Below are 19,743 nucleotides of genomic sequence, written 5' to 3' on the forward strand. Positions count from 1 at the left end.
GTCCCAGATTGTCACTGAAGACAGCAGACATCGACCAAGCCACATTTTTAGAGATGAGAACACTTACCCCCCGAGATTTAGAGTCTGGGGAGCAGCTGTGGTAAACAAAAGGGTACCTGAAGTTCCCGAATTTTGGGGGTTTGGAAGCCTTAAAATGAGTCTCCTGGAGGAAGGCTACGTGGGCACGATTTCTCCAAATCTCACCTAGCACCTGCGACCTCTTCTCTGGCCAGTCACAGTATATCACGAGCACCCATAAATATAAACTCACATAGTCTAAGAGACCTGTCCTTACCATCAGTGCCAGACAGGCATTAGACTGACCCTAGAATTTACCAAACATGCCAGTCATAGTATACCGTGGGCACCCATAAACATAAACTCACATAGTCTAAGAGGCCTGTCCTTACCATCAGTGCCAGACAGGCATTAGACTGACCCCAGAATTTAACTGCTTGGCAACCAGCCACTGCAGTTTTACTGCGGCAGAATGGCACAGCTGGGCGAAACAACGTTACCTTATGTCGCTTCGCCTTTTGGCCACTAGGGGCGAGAGCGCGCTGCTGGGCACCCGCGATCGCTCGTGACAGAGCGAAAACTGGTTCTTTCAGGCGAGTAGAGACAGATCGTGTGTTCATACTAAGTATGAACACCGATCTTTCTCTCCTCCTAGTCAGTCCCCACCCTCTACAGTTAAAACACACCTAAGGAACACAGTAAACCCCTTGATCGCCCCCTAGTGTTAACCCCTTCCCTGCCAGTGACATTTATACAGTAATCAGTGCATTTTTATAGCACTGATTGCTGTATAATTCAATGGTCCCAAAAATGTGTCAAAAGTGTCCAATTTGTCTGCCGCAATATCGCAGTCCCGATAAAAATCGCCATCATTTCTAGTAAAAAAAAAATATAATAATAATAAAAACGCCCAAACAAAGGTAATGGAAGACTTTATCCATCAATCAAACGACACACAAGCTAGGTTCACCAAAACATGGACTTGCTGGATTCATTTCACTACAACGACTGAATACAAAAAATATACAGTCTGATAACTCCCACAGGGCTGTGGCAGGCTCTTCAGGACTTTACTCACATACACCCCCACACAGCTCGCTTACTAACCAACCCTACATCTCCATTCCAACGCTACACATACGATACCTATCACTACCAGCAAAAATGTAAGATCGACAGCTATCACAACGATATACCACACTCACATGCCCACTCCCTATTTTTCATCCCCTGCCCCCCACCTACGACCATCCCCTTTTATCCTTCCTCCTCGATACCTGAAACCACATGCTCCTACGCATTGGTTCGATTCCTAACCATCGTACTCTACACTCATTTCTCTCCCCAACATGAAAATGGAAATATGTATTCAATAAAGCCTTAATTCCAAATTTTTAGGAACGTATTTTGAACCCCCCATGTTATTGTAACAAAAGTACGTAACAATTTCTATGCTTCTTACTATAACAAAAAAAAAAAAAAAAGCAAATAGTTGACTTTATTACCTAATACCTAAATTTTGCGATTAAAGCGGCTGCGTCCGCAAGGTTACTTTTACCTGTGATTTCATGTATTTCCTATTTCTTTCTGTACATGTTAATCTCTGCATGAAAATTTCAATAAAAACTTGTTTAAAAAAAAAAAAAAAAAAAACGCCATAAATGTATCCGCTATAACTTTTGCACAAACCAATCAATATACGCTTATTGCAATGTTTTTTTTTTTTTTTTTTACCAAAAATATGTAGAAGAAAACATATCGGCCTAAACTGAGGAAAAAATGTGTTTTTTTGAAAAAAAATGTGGGATATTTATTATAGCAAAAAGTAAAAGATATTGTGTTTTTTTCAAAATTGGGGCTTTTCAGGAGGACAGAGGGGGACAGCATGGGGGAGGAAACAGGAGAGTATCTTGGGGCCTCCTGCGATCCTGTTGGGGCCCGGGCCCCCTACTTCTTTACTGGCTGCCTCTGCTCCCCCCTCCCCAGTGATGTTGATAGTATACATTACAGCCTCACCCAATGCCTGCAATAAGACCTCTCATGGCGCGCTGCTCTCTGCCGGGCCCCTCTGCTCTTCTCGTCCGTCGTCCTGAATGATGCCATGTACAAGCACCTGGGGTGGGAGGGAAGGAGGGGCCAGCGGGGAACAGCATGCTGCGAGAGGTCCTATTGCAGCCGCTTTTGGTGCTAGTGTTGAAAAGCCTCTCATGGGGCCCCACAGTGCCGATGGGTCAGTCCACCCCTGCAGTACAGCAGTGCTCAAAGTAATGGCTGCGGGGGCTGTGCAGCCATTACTTTGACAGGCTGTCACTCAAACCGGCCCACTGAGCCATCGGCCCACCAGGAAACTCCCGGTAGTCCCGATGGCCAGTACATGCCTGATTTCTGGTTAGAGCAGCAGTTTTCAGTGATGGCTGAGAGACACACTCTGGTGTGGGTAGCAAAAGGTGTCCATGAATTATAGAAGAAGTCAGGGCTATATAAATGATCCTGTAGAGCTGTGGGCAGAGTGGGGATTATAGGAGTGGAGCCAGCAAATTCATTGCCAGTGGCTCCAGTACTAATCCAAGGTCTGACTGAAGTACTGGGGACCCTGCAGGGGCTTGGGATCAGTCAGTATGGTAGATCAGAGCACCTCTGAGATTTTTGTAGTGAGGGGCCTGGGAACAGGAGGGAGGAGGGATACTCACCTAAAACTCTTGTGATAGCTGAATCACCTCAGAGCAGTTGGCTGTGCCTCAGCATAGCCTTTTCCTAGAGTTCAGGTTCCACCGAGTCACCTCAGGTCTTTGTAGCCAATCCTAAGGGTGTTACCTAACTTCCCTTTTAGGTTCACACCCACAGTGATGCCATGCTTCCAGCAGTCAAGGCACCCTTTCTCTAAAGGCGGTTCAAGGGGCCTTCATTTTAGAGTAGCTTAAAGTGAACCTGGGAGGGACACAGTAAATAGCAGAACTACCAATGCTGACTCAATTGGGAAGTGCCCAGCTACAAGACCTTCATCCTGCTCCTGGTTTCACTGTCAATTGTCAGTGGCTCACTAAGTAATGAAGTAAGGATAAGAATGACAGACATTATTAGTAATTGATACAGAACAAGTATACACATCAGAAAAGACAAAGGGAGCCACCGTCTCAGCATACCCAAGCCTACGCATCAGTGTGACAGCTCTAGCAACTAACATTTTAGAAGAATAGCAGTGGCAGCCTCCATGTTTTTCTCCCAACAGGATTCTTTTAAAAATGTATTTGCAATGGCAGCTCACTTATGGTTATCCCCAGTAGTGCACTTTAATGCTCAGCATATATTGTTCCATAAAAACAAATTATCTTTAATTTGCATTCCCCAATGTCATAAAAAATGTTTCCTTTAAAGAGTATCTGAACCCCAGAACAAATTTCATATATAGCAGCTTAGCAGTCTATAGATGTGGTGGCTTCATTAGGTTTTTTAGGCTTTTTTTCTTTACTTTCACTTGATGATCTTGCCGGTAACACACTTCTTAAGCTAGGGTGACAACACTCACTCAGGCTGGGTTCACACTTATGCAAATTGAGCCATTTCACATGTAGCACTAACTCTCTGTGGAGCTGTTGGTTTAAAGCGGGCTGTTACCTTCACTCTCGATACCTCTGTTTCACCGGCACCGGGTCTAGGGTCCCGTTGAGTTTACCTCTGGACAATATAAGCACCAGACACTTGAGTATATTTTCCAATGCTTTAATGAACAAGTAATAAAGGAAGTAGCATGAAAGAGGCAGAAGGAAAGTTGCAGGGAAGCTCAAATACCTTTCCTTAGTATTCTTTAGAACATTCTTTGGAATTGAACACTTGTAGTTGAATGCACTCCCCTTGTGGGATTCAATCTTTGCCCGCCTGGATAGGCCTCTCTCACTTGCCTAGCAGCCAGTACGCAGCACGAACAAAAGTCTCTGCCACAGACTTGTTTGGAATAAAACCCGTACGATCCTCTGCCACAGGATGTATTGGTTTGCGATGAATGTCAGACACAGTACTTGAACCTTTAAGCCAACCAGGCACTACTATGCAGTATGATTACTTCAGGATACGTCCTCCAACCAAGTCACCAGGCCCCTCTCCAGACCAGCACTACGCATGATCTTTCCATGACGGGTCCTCCCCTGGTATCTTCTCGGTTGTCCAGCTTCTTCACTCAGGATAGACAGCTCAGGACCATTCCTCTGCTGCTGTGGTAGGCCCCAGACAGGCTTCTGGGCCCACCCACACGCCGCAGCGACGTGGGCCTCCGGAATGGAGGACCACGAGGTGGTACTCTTAACGCATACCTGTCGGCCAGGAGGGCCAGCAGGTGGCTGAAAACGAACCCCTAAACATGGCGTCCCTCCCATAAATACCCTCTCCCAGAATGCAACTCGGAGGACCACCTCCACCGAGTTGTCTCCAGGACAGAGGAGCACTCATACGCTTCAACACGTTGCCTTTCCAACACCAGCCCATGGTGACAATGACACCCACCGGCACAGTGTGGAACTACACGCAACTCAGCCAAGCTGGAACAGAGCCAAATCTAACTTCACCTAACAAGTAACCCACAAGATTTACCTATCAGCGGTAGATTAAAAATCTACCAGCGCTACACACACATCTCTGGGGTGGCTGCGAAGCACACAGCAAAAGGGTCCTGTGCTTCTATGGCTCAAATACAAAAACTCTTTGTCTACAGTAAGTACAATGAAGTTTCCAGTATCCCACTAATTGTTGACCTGGTCCTCAACTGACTGAAGTATGTTTAGACAGCTGTAAGTTCAGAGGAAGCCAAAATGTATCTTTAATCAGGATCAATAGGTATTTTTCTGTATTTGTAGCCTAAAAAATAAACGCATCTGTGTACTGGTAAGGTAACATGTTACATTTTTGGCTTTGGGTTTAGATACGCTTTTGAGGTGCCTGGCTATTTATTATAAGAAATATCTGAACCAGGTGCCTATGGACACATTAATGTGAAAATACAGCCTGCTGTAGATAAACATACCTTTAGCAGGCGACGACCTTCAGGCAGATCAGCTGCTCCTTTCCAGTTACTTAGCATCCGTATTTCATAGGACTGACCTGCATCAGAAGGTGATACATATAAAATGACAGTTATACATTTTTCCCACTGGGGCTGCTTGCAGACACGTTCCCAGAGAATTTCCCCCTAAACAGGCCTAGTGCCCTGTCAGGGTGGAAATAGATTGGAGGCTGCAGCATGGAGAAGACTGTGGTACTGAGTAGAACACAAAGTGAAGATCTTCAGACATAACTGTTTTAGTCTTGTGTATTCTATGTTTCTTTTGATAGGGAGGGGCTTTTGCCTGAAGCTCCAAGCTGTGGGTAGTTCCTTGGTGTCATCATGTGCAATGCAGGGCTATTAACCCTTTATTCTATGTGGAAGAGTAGAACATGCGATCGCAGCTGACAGCACCATAGAGAAGTAAAAGGGCTGGACAGGTCACATGAATGGAGGGAGCCAGGGGCAGGAACAAAGTATGTATTATACCTATCCCTGCTCCCCTAATCTAATCAAGCATTTATCGCTTGCAGTACATGGGCCATACAGTGCACAGAGCCTGTGTAAAGACCTTCCTGGGAACCACTGCCACTGCGTACAGCTGTCCCTTGAGATGTGTTAGAAGCGGTGGCTGTACATAGTTGTGTGCTGAGAGTTGCATAAAGCACCAGCATATGACATATGCTCTGAGCGCAGATATTGTGCATTTGGAGCATGTCAATGCACATGTGGGAGCTTTATACAACCCTCAGGCACAACCGCATACAGGTGCTTCTTCTAAGGCTTCATGTACACTAACCTCCCCTGGACGTCAGCCGGGGAAAAACATTAAACGTGGCAAAACAATAAAGGTACCGCCTTTATATGCGTTTATGCTGCGCTTAGGGGTCTTTGGCCAAACGTTCCACTCCTGCATGTGATTTTCCGCATTCAGGAGAGGGAGGTTTAACCTCCCCTAAACGCGGCTGCTCCTAAACTCTGCTAAAAGACACAGGGCTTTTATTGAGATGAGTTTAGGGGCTTTAGCAAAAAAAAATCCAAAAAGCTCCTGAACTCATGTTGAGGAGCAGCCAGTGTACACGAAGCCTAATGCTTCTCAATGGGCTGCCGTACGTTGCAGCAGCAGTTTCCGGGAATGTCATTACATAGGCTCTGCACACTGTACAGTAGACATGTGCACTGACAAAAAATTTGTTCATTTTCATTTTTCTTTTAATTCGTTTTTTTGCTTTTTTCGGAAAATCGAAATTCGGAAATCCGAAAATTCAGATTTTCAAATTTCCGAATTTCCAAATTTTTCAAAAATTCGAAAATCTGAAAGAAAGAAAATCAGTAAAATTTGAAATAATAACTAACTAATAATAACTAACTATTAAATTATAGGTATTGGAATTTCCATTCAAATTTGGCTGTTTGTGAACGTAACGAATACAAATTTATCTGAAGTTACGAATTATCCGAAATGATGAATGCCGCATCTAAACAAATGGAATGGAACAAATTAATAATATAATAAATATAATAAAAAGGTTTTATTATTATTATTGTTATTTATTATTATTAGAGCGTTACATTCCATTCGTTTAGATACGGCATTCATTATTTCAGATAATTCGTAACTTCGGATAAATTCGTACTCGTTACGTTCACTAACAACCAAATTTGAAAGGAAATTCCAAGACCTATAATTTAATATTTATTATTAGTTATTATTTCCGAATTTCAGGTTTTCAGATTTTCAGATTTTCATTCTTTTCCTAATTTCGAATTTCCTAATTTCGGATGATTTCCGAACTCCCAAATATCCGAAATTTAGAATTTCCGAATTTCCAATTTCTGAATTTCAAATTTCTGAAATTTTGAATTTCCGAAATTTCCAATTTCTAAAATTTAGAATTTTCCAATTTCTGAAATTTTGAGAATTCGAAAATTCAGGATTCGGAATTTCGGAAATTTGGTAATTAATGAATTTTAACAAAAAACTAATTGCACATGTCTACTGTACAAAACCTGTACGGCTGTGTGCATGAACCCGTATAGACCAATGATCAAATAATTGCATACTGGCTAATTGTAGAAAGGTTTGGTTACCTTGGTTGAGGTAGGTGAGTGACTCCTCATGTAACTTCACGGCAGGGGAGCTGGGTGCACAGAGTACACACTGGAAGACTGGGCACAGTGCAGTGGTTATTGGTTGGTCCTCTTGCTTTAGGAAGGGCAGTGGAATGGACTCTCTGTAAGTAATATATTGTACATCAACACTGACTGCAACAGATGGTGAAGTTCAGAGATACAATGCAAACAAAATGAATTATAAAACAAACAAACTAAACTATTGTTGCCCTTTTTGTGCTACCCTCAGAGTCTCTGCAGACTCATCGAATACAGTATGTCTCCAGTCGATGACTGTCCACTGAAGCATATCCTCAGTCTCCAACAACTCATATAGCGAGTTCACCCTTTTTGACAATCTCCTGCAGCATGTCTGCAACCTCTGACCATCACTTGTATTATGTCTGCAACAACTTTAAATTTACAGCCCCTAATGAGCGGCCACCACTGGATGTGACAGATTTCATTGTATCTTACAACAATCAGGCAGCATAGGATTACACGATAACAAATTCTTCTTGTTACCTGCAGAGGTTTTCAAATATATTTAGAAATCTCAGTGCAACAAATAAGCAAACACCTCTATTTTTAGGGAGAGGAGGTAACTAGTGTTTGCTGAACGGTTTGGTTTGAGCATGAATTCGGTCCCAATATCGGGTGTGACATGCACAGGCACCCTTAACAACCGATGAGTCATCAGCTGTCAATGGGCTTCCCCACTGACAGCTGAATTAAAAAAAAAACAACATACATTTGTCGGTAAAAAACAAAACAAAACAAAAAAGCGGGGGTCCCCCCCCCAAGATTCATACCAGACCCTTATCCGACATATAGCCTGGCAAGTCAGGTAAAGGGAAAGGGGGGGGACAAACCACCCTCCTCCATACCAGGTTGGGTTCCGGCAATTGCCCCAAACATTTTATATATATATATATATATAATTTATTTTTATATATTGTGAAAGATAATTCTCTCACCAGGTAAATCGATACCCAACATGCCATGCTTAAAAATTGCACCCGCTTGTGGAATGGCGACAAACTTTGACCCTTAAAAATCTCCATAGGCCACGTTTAAAAATTTCTACAGGTTACCAGTTTTGAGTTACAGAGGAGGTCTAGTGCTAGAATTATTGCTCTCGCTCTAACGATCATGGCAATACCTCATATGTGTGGTTTGAGCATCTTTTTCATATGCGGGCGCAGCTTACGTATGCATTTGTAGTAGGGCAACCAAAGTCATAAGAGGCATGGAGGAGCTCAGCTTTGAGGAAAAATTAGAGGAACTATTCCCTCTCTCGAAGAGGAGATAAAGGGGGATATGATCAACATGTACAAATACATAAGTAGACCATATCGTGAACTTGGTGTTATTCACTTTAAGGTCATCACAGAGGACAAGGGGGCACTCTTTACGTCTAGAGGAAAAGAGATTTCATCTCCGAATCCGGAAAGGTTTCTTCACAGTAAGAGCTGTGAAAATGTGGAATAGACTCCCTCCAGAGGTGGTTCTGGCAAGCTCAGTCGATTGTTTTTAAAAAGGCCTGGATTCTTTCCTAAATGTACACAATATAACTGGGTACTGACATTTATAGGTAAAGTTGATCCAGGGAAAATCTGATTGCCTCTTGGGGGATCAGGTAGGATTTTCTTTCCCTGCTGTAGCAAACTGGAGCATGCTTTGCTGTTTCTTTTTTTTGCCTTCCTGGATCAACTGTGGGTATAGGTTTGTGTATATGGGATTGTATTTTTTTTTATTTTTTGGTTGAACTTGGACTTCTGTCTTTTTTCAACCTGACTAACTATGTAACTATATGTAACTATATTCGTTCTGCGTGCAAGCTTGGCGGGACGGGCGCTTCATTTTTTTTTTTTTTTTACACTGTCTTTTTGTAAACATGTAAACATCCCTTGTAATAGAAAAAAAATCATGACAGGACCTCTTCAATGTGAAATCTGGGGTCAAAAAGACCTCAGATCTCATATTTTTTTTTTAACAGAAAAGTTTTTAGTAAGTTTTCAGTAAGTTCATTATTCAACATTCAAGTGATTCTCAGTACATCTGCAGTCTAGAATATTCTTTTGAGATATAACATCTTGCAAGTCCATTATGGCATCTTCCTACCACTTCTCAATCAGTGGAGTCTAAGCATGTTCCCCTCCCATACCCACCCTGAAAATACGAAAGGGTGTTCCATCACTTCCCTGTAAGAGACTCTCTGGCACCTGGCCAGCGTATTCATTGCATATAATCAAATTAACTCACACTTCCTTCTGTGCGGTCAAGCGGAGTCCGGCGCGGAGGGAGGGGGCAGGTAGCCCCCAGGCCGAGCAGGGGGGGAGTCTGTCACTTGGTCCCCCTCTTCCCCGGCACCTCATCCGCACGTGTCCACCCATGCCAACCAAACCTTATCAAATTTAGCAGGGCACTGCCTGCTCTCGTAGGTGAGTTTAAATAAGGGTAGCACTGAGTCCACCACCTTTTTCCAGGTTGCAAGGGTGGGAGGTTCAGCTGACTTCCAGTGCAGCATTATTTCCCTCCTGGCATAGAACAGCAAGAATGTAATGCAAAGTTTGGTATATCTATCCCCCTCTACTTCACCTAAGTAACTCAGTAAGAGCACCATGGGGTCCACTGGGACCCTGGTTCCTCCCATGTCACCAAGCACATCCGCCACCCCCTCCCAGTATGCTCTGAGTCTGGGGCAGGCCCAGACCATATGCCAGAATGTTCCCTTCTCAGTTCCACACCTGGGACAGTTTGGGTCTAAATGTGAATACATTCCTGCCAGTTTGTGCGGGGTAAAATAGGCCCTATGTATGAATTTGAGTTGGATGAACCTGTCCTTGGCTGCTATCATAGTTGGGATGTAGGTGGAGAAGCGGTCCTCCCATTCAACCTCCCACAGAGCTGGGATGTCCTCCCTCCATTTTTCCATTGAGCGGGTGGGTTTGACGTCGTGGGCTACCATCAGGTAAAAAGTATAGAGTGAAGAGGGGTCTCCCCATTGCACTCGAGGTCAGCAGTCGTTCAATTGAGTCCGGTTCCAGAGTCAAGTTGTCCGGGAATTGAGCCCTCATTGCATGCCTCAGTTGCCAGTAGTTAAATTCAAAGGACCTGGGCAAAGAATACAGTTGTTTCATATGGCAAAAGGGCATAATCGTACCATTTGCTATTACATGTTTAAGGGTGGTGATCCCCCGTTTGGCCCATTGTGAGGGGTCCGGTATACTCCAGAGGTGGGGCAGGGTGGGATTACCCCACAACGGGGTGTGTGGAGATACATGGTTCAATGTAGCATAAATGGCCCTAGCCTCCCACCACATTTTAATGGTTGTCTTCATAAGGGCTGTCAAGTGATGGGAGGCTTTAAGTACTCTATACACCAGGTTGGTCAGGGCCGCATATGACCCCAGGATGGCCGCCTTGAGTCTCACCACTGGGTTCTGTCTGGGCTGTGAGAACCACCAGCGTACCGTGACCAGGACTGCTGCCCAGTAGTACAGTAAGAAGTTTGGAAGAGCCAGACCTCCTCCGGATAGGGGAAGATGTAGTATCTTTTTTGCCACCCTGGGTGGCTTCCCAGCCCAAATAAATGTGATTAGCACTCCCTTCAAGTGCCTAAAAGAAGGATCTAGGAATGTGGGAGGGGGTGTTACAAAAGAAGTAGAGAAATTTTAGGAAGGAACACCATTTTTAGAAGATTTGAAAATGTGAAAAGAAAAAGTGTAGCGCTGTATTATACTAATAAAACATCAATGTGAACATTATGTGTGAAACACCCGTGTATATATCTATACTCGGTCCGGCTGATCACGCAGAAATATCTAAATGAAATAATTATAATAACACCATATATGCAGAAATCTGGTGGTATGGAAAATCATTTGTAACAATGTGCTATATAGTAAACATTAATACAAACTGTGTATTCACAGTAAAACAATCCCAAAACCTCAATTTAAAACAAACATGTGTAATAAAAATTGGGGTGAGATTAGATAGCAAGTCTCTGGGGTATTGAACAGTTCATTCAACCAGACAGATATATCCTGGAGCATTGATGTAAATCTCACAGTGGTATCTATTCGTATCCCCAGTAGACTCTTCAAATACTCAGCAAGGCAGAAAATAATGTAAAATGCCCTTACCAGACGTGGTGGACTCACAGGCCGTTGGCGGTGAGTCGTATAGGCTTGCACCGTTTGTACGGTAAGGTTACAGCTGTCCTTGATCCGTAATGGAGGGTCCTAGATGGGTCCCCGATCCTGAGCAGTACCATGGATTCCTCTTCTGACGATCGCTTAATCTCATTCAAGTGAGACAGAGGAGGAGGGAGAAAAAAGGCTCCACATAGTATAAAATCCGGGTAACCAGGAAGTTTTATTGCATTAATTTAAAAAATTCCAATAAAAAATCGGGTTAAAACAAAGTTCATATGAACAAAGTGGTATGTTTAGCGCAGTAATCAGATGGCTGTGGTAGCGTCACACACCCGACGCGTTTCGTCTACCAAGACTTCAACTGGGGTAAAGCTAACTTCTCATCTGCTGCGCTATTTATTTAAAAGTGCTGGAAATTACATCGGGGACACCTGTGCGGTGTGACTTCCGGGGTTTGTTGTGTCATGTGAGGGTTTCCTTAGTCAGCTGACTGTCCATTGAGCCTATCCTGAGGGCGGAAGTCAAAGGAACCAAGCCTCAGCCTGGTAATCTTATCCTACCAATGATGACCAGATATCATGGTCATGTGATTAGCGCGTCAGAGCGCCAGAGCGCAATGACGCGAGTTTAAAAACCATAATGAGAAGGTGTGATCGGCTTACTGCGTCATCGCGCTTAGACGTGATGACGCATAAACCAGGAAGTATCCAACTAACATGGAGGAGGAGTGGTTTTTAAACTCGCGTCATTGCGCTCTGACGCGCTAATCACATGACCATGATATCTGGTCATCATTGGTAGGATAAGATTACCAGGCTGAGGCTTGGTTCCTTTGACATTTCCGCCCTCAAGATAGGCTCGATGGACAGTCAGCTGACTAAGGAAACCCTCACATGACACAACAAACCCCGGAAGTCACACCGCACAGGTGTCCCTGATGTAATTTCCAGCACTTTTAAATAAATAGCGCAGCAGATGAGAGGTTAGCTTTACCCCAGTCGAAGTCTTGGTAGACGAAATGCGTCGGGTGTGTGACGCTACCACAGCCATCTGATTACTGCGCTAAACATACCACTTTGTTCATATGAACTTTGTTTTAACCCGATTTTTTATTGGAATTTTTTTAATTAATGCAATAAAACTTCCTGGTTACCCGGATTTTATACTATGTGGAGCCTTTTTTCTCCCTCCTCCTCTGTCTCTTTGTTTTGATTTGAGGTTTTGGGATTGTTTTACTGTGAATATACAGTTTGTATTAATGTTTACTATATAGCACATTGTTACAAATGATTTTCCATACCACCAGATTTCTGCATATATGGTGTTATTATAATTATTTCATTTAGATATTTCTGCGTGATCAGCCGGACCGAGTATAGATATATACACGGGTGTTTCACACATAATGTTCACATTGATGTTTTATTAGTATAATACAGCGTTACACTTTTTCTTTTCACATTTACTCATACAATTAGTCTAACTGGTGGTGTTGGCAGCTTGATGTATTGGGTTGGCGCAGCAGTTTCTCTCCATTCTATTTTTAGAAGATTGACTCTGCCCACCGGTGTGAGCGGGAGGGAGCGCCATGCTGTGCACTTAACTATGAGGTGGGAGAGAAGGGGTTGCACATTCTTTTCTACGTATTCGTGTGTGGTGTTGCAGATATGTGAAATCCTCCACCCACTGGAGCGGGGTGCCAGTGTCTGTTCTTGGGAGTGAGGAATGTAGCGGAAACAGGACTGACTTGCTCCAGTTTATGCGGATGCCAGAAAAAAGTCTTCAAATAGTTCTAGTGCCTTTCGCGACGATTGTGAGGCATCCGCAAGGTAAAGCAGAGTGTTGTCGGTATATAGGGATACATTCTCTTCTATCTCCCCAACCACTATGCCCCTCACCCTGGTCTCCGCCCTCAAAGCAATGGCAAGAGGTTCCACCGCCAGGGCAAATAGTCCCAGCGATAGAGGGCAGCCCTGACGAGTACCCCTCCCTAAGGGAAAGGTATTGGCCTGAATCCGAACTTCAAAAGTACCCCCCACAAGAACTCCCACTCCACTGAGTCTAAGGCCTTTTCAACGTCAAGTGACGCCACAACCCCCGCAGACTCCAGCTGTGCCCTGTCCATGTGCGTGAAGAGCCTTCTTATGTTGATGCCTGTTCCCCTCCCCAGCATAAATCCCATTTGGTCTGGATGCACCAGAGCAGTTTTTAATCGTGGTAAGTTGCATGGCTAACACTTTAGCTAGGAGTTTTGCATCAACATTAATCAATGAAATAGGACGGTATGAGGAACACAGGGACAGATCTTTGCCGGACTTGGGGATCACCAGAACCACCGCCTCACTCGGGGAGCTTGGGAGCTCCTCCCGCTTCTGTGCTTCAGATAAATGGCATGCAGTTTGCCCGTCAGTTCTTCAGCATATTGTTTATAAAATTCCACTGGTATGCCGTCGCGGCCCGGGGACTTACCCGATTGGAGAGTTTTAAGGGCTTTTAATATTTCCTCTGTGGTTATAGGGGCGTCCAGCGTCTCTTGGTATTTTGCTGTCAGGACCGGGATGTCGATTGGGTCCAGGTAGGAAGTTATTTCGTCAGGGGTGAATACAGCCCTAGAGGTGTATAGGCTACTATAGAAGGAGGCAAAGCAGTCGTTTATTTTGTCAGGGGCGTACAGTAGGTCTCCATCAGGGCACACACATCCCTCCAGCTTTTTCCCGTGCCAGCCAGGCCAGCAGCTTTCCAGACCTCTCCCCTTGTTCAAATATACGTTGCCTTTGTGCTAATAGTCACTTCTGAGTGAGAGAGGTGCGAATTTGCAAAACCTCTCCAGTCAGAGACTGAAGTGCGTTATAATCTCTGGGGTCCCTGGATCTGACAAATTGTGCTTCCTGCAGGTCAGCCTCCCTCTCCACTCTAACCAAGTCAGCTCTATTATTTATACACTGTGTTGCACTTTGCACTTTATTTGTGTTCACTAGCATGACATTTAAATAATTTTTCAATGAAACACAATCAGCTGATGTATTTTCCCACTACTGACATTTGCACTCTCACTCATACTGCTACCTTTAGCATTTCTGTTATTTTATTGTTGGACTAGCGCAGCACCATACTGTATATTGATTCGGCTGTTAGTGTAGGGCTTACTTGGACTCTATTCGGTGCAAGCAGCCTTTCCATCCTTTCATATACCTGCACATGATAGCGTGGGAATAACCATTTTCCACTTAGCGTGAACAGGCTCAACAGGTGCAACATACGCCATCAGACAGCGAGGGTTAAACCTGTCAGTGTAAAGTTCATCGTGACAAGTGTCCTCCCGGGGCCCCGTGTGTTGCAGTCATGAATAAAGGGTACTCACTGATCAGGCTCTTGGTTGTCGCTCACGGGGCAGCGAGTCTAGCCATGCAGATGCCTCCCTGGGGTAGGGGAAAAAGCGAACCGTCTCTCCATCTTGGACCCTCAGGCGAGCCGGAAATAGGACACTTTATCGAATGTTGTGTGTCCTCATTGCAGCCTTCACGTGATCAAATGATTTCCTCAGTTTTTGCGTTTCTACCAAGTATTCGGGAAATATCATTAATTTGTTGTTTTGGTGTCTCAATTCCCCCACTGATCTGGATGCACGGAGGATCTCATCCCTGTCCCGAAAGTTAAGGAGCCTTAGAATGAATGTTCGGGGGGCACCCGGGGGGCCAGGCTTAGGCGGGATCCTGTGTGCCCATTCCACCACATAGTGAGGAGACAGGCGGGCATCAGGTAAAAGGTTACGTAGCATGTCCTCCACATAGCCTGTGGGATTGTTGCCCTCTATGCCCTCCACCATGCCGACTATGCGCAGGTTGTTGCGTCTGTTTCTATTCTTGGCATCTTCTGCTCTATACTCCAGGGCTTTAACCTTAGACTGAAGTGTGTGAAGAGCTGCACTGTGTTCAGCAACCGGGTCCTCTGTGATACTTACCCTCTGCTCTGTTTCTGCTACCCTGGATCTGAGCTTGTCCATATCCTGTCTCAGGAGGCCTACGTCCATCTGCACAGCTTCTATCTTAGCAGTAAGCGTGGAATGACACGTGGCTATGGCTGCCATGACCTCTGCCAGCCAAGTGGGCCTTGCTTCCTTGGCTGACATTGGGCCTGTCTGTGATGCCCTGTGCGTGCTGCAGGTGACCCGGGGATCTGTTGGGGGGTCTGGTGGTGGATGGGGGATCTCTGAGGGGGAAGGGATTTTGTATTTTTTCCCCTTACCGGCCGTTGCACCTGACTGATGGCACCTCATCCAGGTTGTTCTGTAACCACTCTGAAGGCTTGTTGTTGCCCAGGGTCTGAGGCGTGCCTTGTGGGGGCAAGATTGGGACAGGAGGAGCTGTGGTGGCCGCGCCTGTTGGGTAGCCCGAGCGGAGTCTGCTGTGTGGTGTCCCGGGTCTGCTGGTTCCAGGGCTCTCTCTCTCTGGTGTGCAGGCAGGGAACGCAGTGCCGCCTCGTGCCTCGTGCCTGTCAGCCTCTCAGGGTCTGTGAGGAGGAAGTCCGGTCAGATGGGGCAGAGGTGTCTGGCCGCCGCTTAGATCCTGAGCGGTGTCCTCCGGGTTTCTTTCCAAGCCTTCAGTGCCCTGTAAGCCCAGCACCACAGGCCGGGCTTGAGCCTCCGGATGCCTTGTGTGCGCCGGACGGGAGGAGAAAGGGATGGTACTGCCATCTCAGAGCAAGTTCAGGCCTGCCGCCGGGTTCCCCGAACCGTCCGTGCTCTGGGCTACCTCCGGCAGCAGTTTAATAGGGGATTCTGGTGTTGATGGGTTGGATGGCTGCTCAGGGTCCAGCGGAGCTCAGAAGAAAGCGTCTGCTCACAGCGCTATCTTGGACACGCCCCTCAGATCTCATATTTACACTAAAATGCAATAATAAAAAAAATTAATTTCATTTTTTTTTTTTTACAAAAAAATTAAAAATTGACGTTTGACGTCCCTTCCGCCCTCCAATACTATGGAGCCGAGTGGGGGCCATCTTCCCCTCACTTGGCTCCAGGCTGTTGAGGGGAAAGGACCCGATCGTCTCTGCCGCTACCAATGGCTCCAGTAAGTGGCAGAGATGACCGGAGCGTGGTGGGAGGGGGCCCGCTCCCATCCCCGATAAAAGTGATCTCGCGACTAATCTGCCACTGAGACCACTGAAAGCCGACCGCCCACTGAAGAAGAGGATACCAGGGTTATGGTAGCTATCTGTTGCCATAAGAACGGTTTTCCTCTTCAAACAGCCGCCGTTTAAGGACGGCGGCCGGCCGGCAAGTGGTTAAGCATCATTAAAATCACTGCTCCTGAAAAAACAATTGTTTTAAAAAAAAAAATTGCATTGATTCATGTCCCCCAGGGCAGTACCCAGACCCTCCATTCCCCTTTATGGGCAATTACTTGCATATAAACCTTCAAAAAGGGCACTTTTGATTTTTCTTCTTCAGCTTCTATAGACTTCAATGGAGTTTGCTGTTCGGGTTAGAACTTTTCCCCTGTTCGGGAGTTTTGCTGCGAACCGAACAGGGAGGTGTTCGGCCCATCTCTAAAGGTAACAATTTTTTCCTTACATTTGTGCCACATTTATTTGGAAGAATATCAAAAGTCTTGCTTGTGGGGCCAAATAAGTATTTCTCACCAAACTCAGGCTGTGGAGTATGACAAACAGCACCACCTGTCAGACTCAGTCATTGAGGTCAATGGGGCCGCATTGCAACCATTACAGAAAGGTCCTGCAATTTAAAATTATCATTCTGAAAATTGATCAACCGCAATTTTTATTTGTAGAATTTTGTCCTGTTGGTCAGTGATACCTATGTACTTTAATGCACACGCATTTTGATTAAAATAAGTGGAAATGAATGTCAAATAGAATAAAAATCATTACAGTTTGTGTAAAAATAAAAATGTACAGAACAAAAAATTTGGTTTGTTACATTTCGCTTTGTTATTTACATAAATTTGTTTAGTTAAGTTTGTTGAATTCGATTCAAATTTTCCGAATTTGGTCGAATTGAATTAGTTTGAATCTAATTTGAAATTTGCATTTTGGAAGGTGGTTATATTCTATTTTTTTTTTCTATTCTATTATTTTATATTCAAATGCATTCTTTTCAAAATTCGAATTTTGGAAAATGGTTATATTGTTATATTTTTCTGTTCTATTCTTTTCTATTCTTTTCTATTGTTTGTTTTATTCTATTTAAATTTATTCTAGTTGAAATTCGAATTTCGGAAAGATGGTTATATTCTATTCTATTGATTCTTTCTATTCTATTCTATTTGAATGTTGGGAAATGGCTATGCTTTCTATTCATTTTTTTTTTAATTCTATTCTATTCAAATTTATTCTATTCGAAATGTGCATTTAAACACACAGCTGTGAATCTAGGCTAAAAGAAAAATTCTAGGAGAACTGCAGTGATCCAGGGACCAAGGCACATGGGAAGTGTGCAACAGCTGAGAGAGGATTACAGGTAGAGCCTGCACAAGGTGAAACACAGCAGAGGGATAATAAAGAAACAGTATAATTGGCATGATGAAGAGGGATGAAGTTTGGGTTCACCATTACTATGGGTTCCAGGTGAACCCTGCAGGTGTGAGATTCGCAGTTCTGATTAAAGGGGTTGTAAAGTCAGAAGTTTTTTTTATCTTAATACATTCTGTGCAGCAGCCCCCTAATCCCTACTTGAGCTCCATCTCTGTCCAGCAAGTGCTGACCAGGACTCTCCCTCCTGATTGGTTGAGACAACAGCGGCACCATTGGCTCCCTCTGCTGTCAAAGTCAGTTAGCCAATCAGGCGAGAGAGGGGGCGGGGCCGAACCACATCTCCATCTTAATGGACACACAGAGCTGCAGCTCAGCTTGGGTGCCTCCATGGCAAGCTGCTTGCTGTGGGGGCACTCAACAGGAGGGAGGGGCTAGTAGCACAGAAGAGGGACCCGAGAAGAGGAGGATCCAGGCTGCTCTGTGAAAAACCACTGCACCAGAGCAGGTAAGTATAATATGTTAGTTTTATAGAAAAACAAACAAAAAAAGCAGCCATAGTGTCCGTGAATTGGAAGCTGTTGTAGGAAATGCATATGGAAAGCTGACAAGCTGCATAGGAAGAGATTAAAGTGATTGTAAAGGTTTTTTATTTTTTTCAAATAACAAACATATCATACTTACCTCCACTGTGCAGCTCGCTTTGCACAGTGTGGCCCTGATCGTCGATTTCTGGGGTCCCCTGGTGGCTCTTGCGGCTCCTCCCCACATCAGATAACCCCCTAGGAGAAGCGCTCTCCCGGGGGGGTTACCTTGCGGGCGCATTCCTGAGTCCAGCATTTGCATCCTTAGACACGAATGCTGGACTCGGCCCCACCCCCCCAGCGCCCGTGTCATTGGATTTGATTGACAGCAGTGGGAGCCAATGGCTATGCTGCTATCGATCTATCCAGTCAACTGCCAAGAACCCCGGGCAGAGGGACAGTGCATCCTCGCCGTTGGAAATTCCAGGGCTCAGGTAAGTAAAACGGGGGGGCTGGGGGGTCTGTGACTGACAGAAGTTTTTTCACCTTAATGCATCCTAAACACAATTGCTGCTTCACCAATTTTACACGGCTGCGTCATCTGCAGTGTTAATTCATGTAGTAAAAACAAACATGTACTATTTTTCATTAGCACATTTCAGGCAATTCTCCCTCATTAAAAAATGTGCTGCTGCTGGTGCATCACCTGCTGTCTCTAAATTCTTAATAAGAACTTGACAGAAACTGGCCAGTGGCAGGGCAGTTTTGCATCAGTAAGAACAGGGACAGCTACAGCAAACTAGTGGCCAATTTCTATCGGCTAGTCAATTACCGTTTGATGGAAAAACATGTGTCGCTGCTAAAACTACCTGAAAAAAGTAGTGAAATAATCAAATTGGCTTACCTCCCAACTTTTGAACTTTAGAATGAGGGACACTTGAGGAAGGAAGTAACCTGTGGCACGCATAGCACTTTGCAGCAAAAGTGGGTGTAACCAAACTCTTGACAGTGAGAGAAGCTTAAGGGCATCTTTAAAGTGATTGTAAAGTCTCTTTAAAAAAAAAAAACATAACAAACAGGTTATACTTACCTGCTTTGTTGTAGTGGACTTGCACAGAGCAGCCCAGATCCTCCTCTTTTCTGGTGCCTTTTCTGTGCTCCTGGCCCCTCCCTCCTTTTGAGTGCCCCACAGCAAGCGGCATAGAATGCATTAAGATTAAAAAAAATAGACTTTACAACCCCTTTAAACATAACTCAGGCTTCCTTGTACCTATAAAATATGATTTGATTATTATTCCACAAGCAAGAGTCTCATGAATATATACAAACCCCAGCACAATCATTTAAAAAAAATGAATAAAAGGGTGCAGGGTTTTGGAGTGCGTTACACACAGAGTGCAGGTTT

The 19,743-nt window shown here is 44.6% G+C and overlaps 1 protein-coding gene across 5 annotated transcripts in view; it reads right to left on the bottom strand.

Moving 5' to 3' along the window:
• LOC141114560 (transcription factor CP2-like protein 1) overlaps positions 1 to 19,743 on the bottom strand; it is a 316,164-nt gene that overhangs the window by 244,566 nt on the left and 51,855 nt on the right. For 4 of the 5 annotated variants that reach the window (XM_073608327.1, XM_073608326.1, XM_073608328.1 and 1 more), the window contains exons 2-3: positions 7,142 to 7,284; positions 5,033 to 5,109 (exon numbers count right to left, since the gene is read on the bottom strand). The exons of the other annotated variant lie outside the window; for it this stretch is intronic. In XM_073608327.1, coding sequence (XP_073464428.1) covers positions 5,033 to 5,109; positions 7,142 to 7,284 — 220 coding nt within the window. The remainder of the gene's footprint in view (positions 1 to 5,032; positions 5,110 to 7,141; positions 7,285 to 19,743) is intronic. 5 annotated transcript variants of the gene reach the window in all.

Source organism: Aquarana catesbeiana, linkage group LG12 (assembly GCF_042186555.1).
Source record: "Aquarana catesbeiana isolate 2022-GZ linkage group LG12, ASM4218655v1, whole genome shotgun sequence".
NCBI classification, from domain to species: domain Eukaryota; kingdom Metazoa; phylum Chordata; class Amphibia; order Anura; family Ranidae; genus Aquarana; species Aquarana catesbeiana.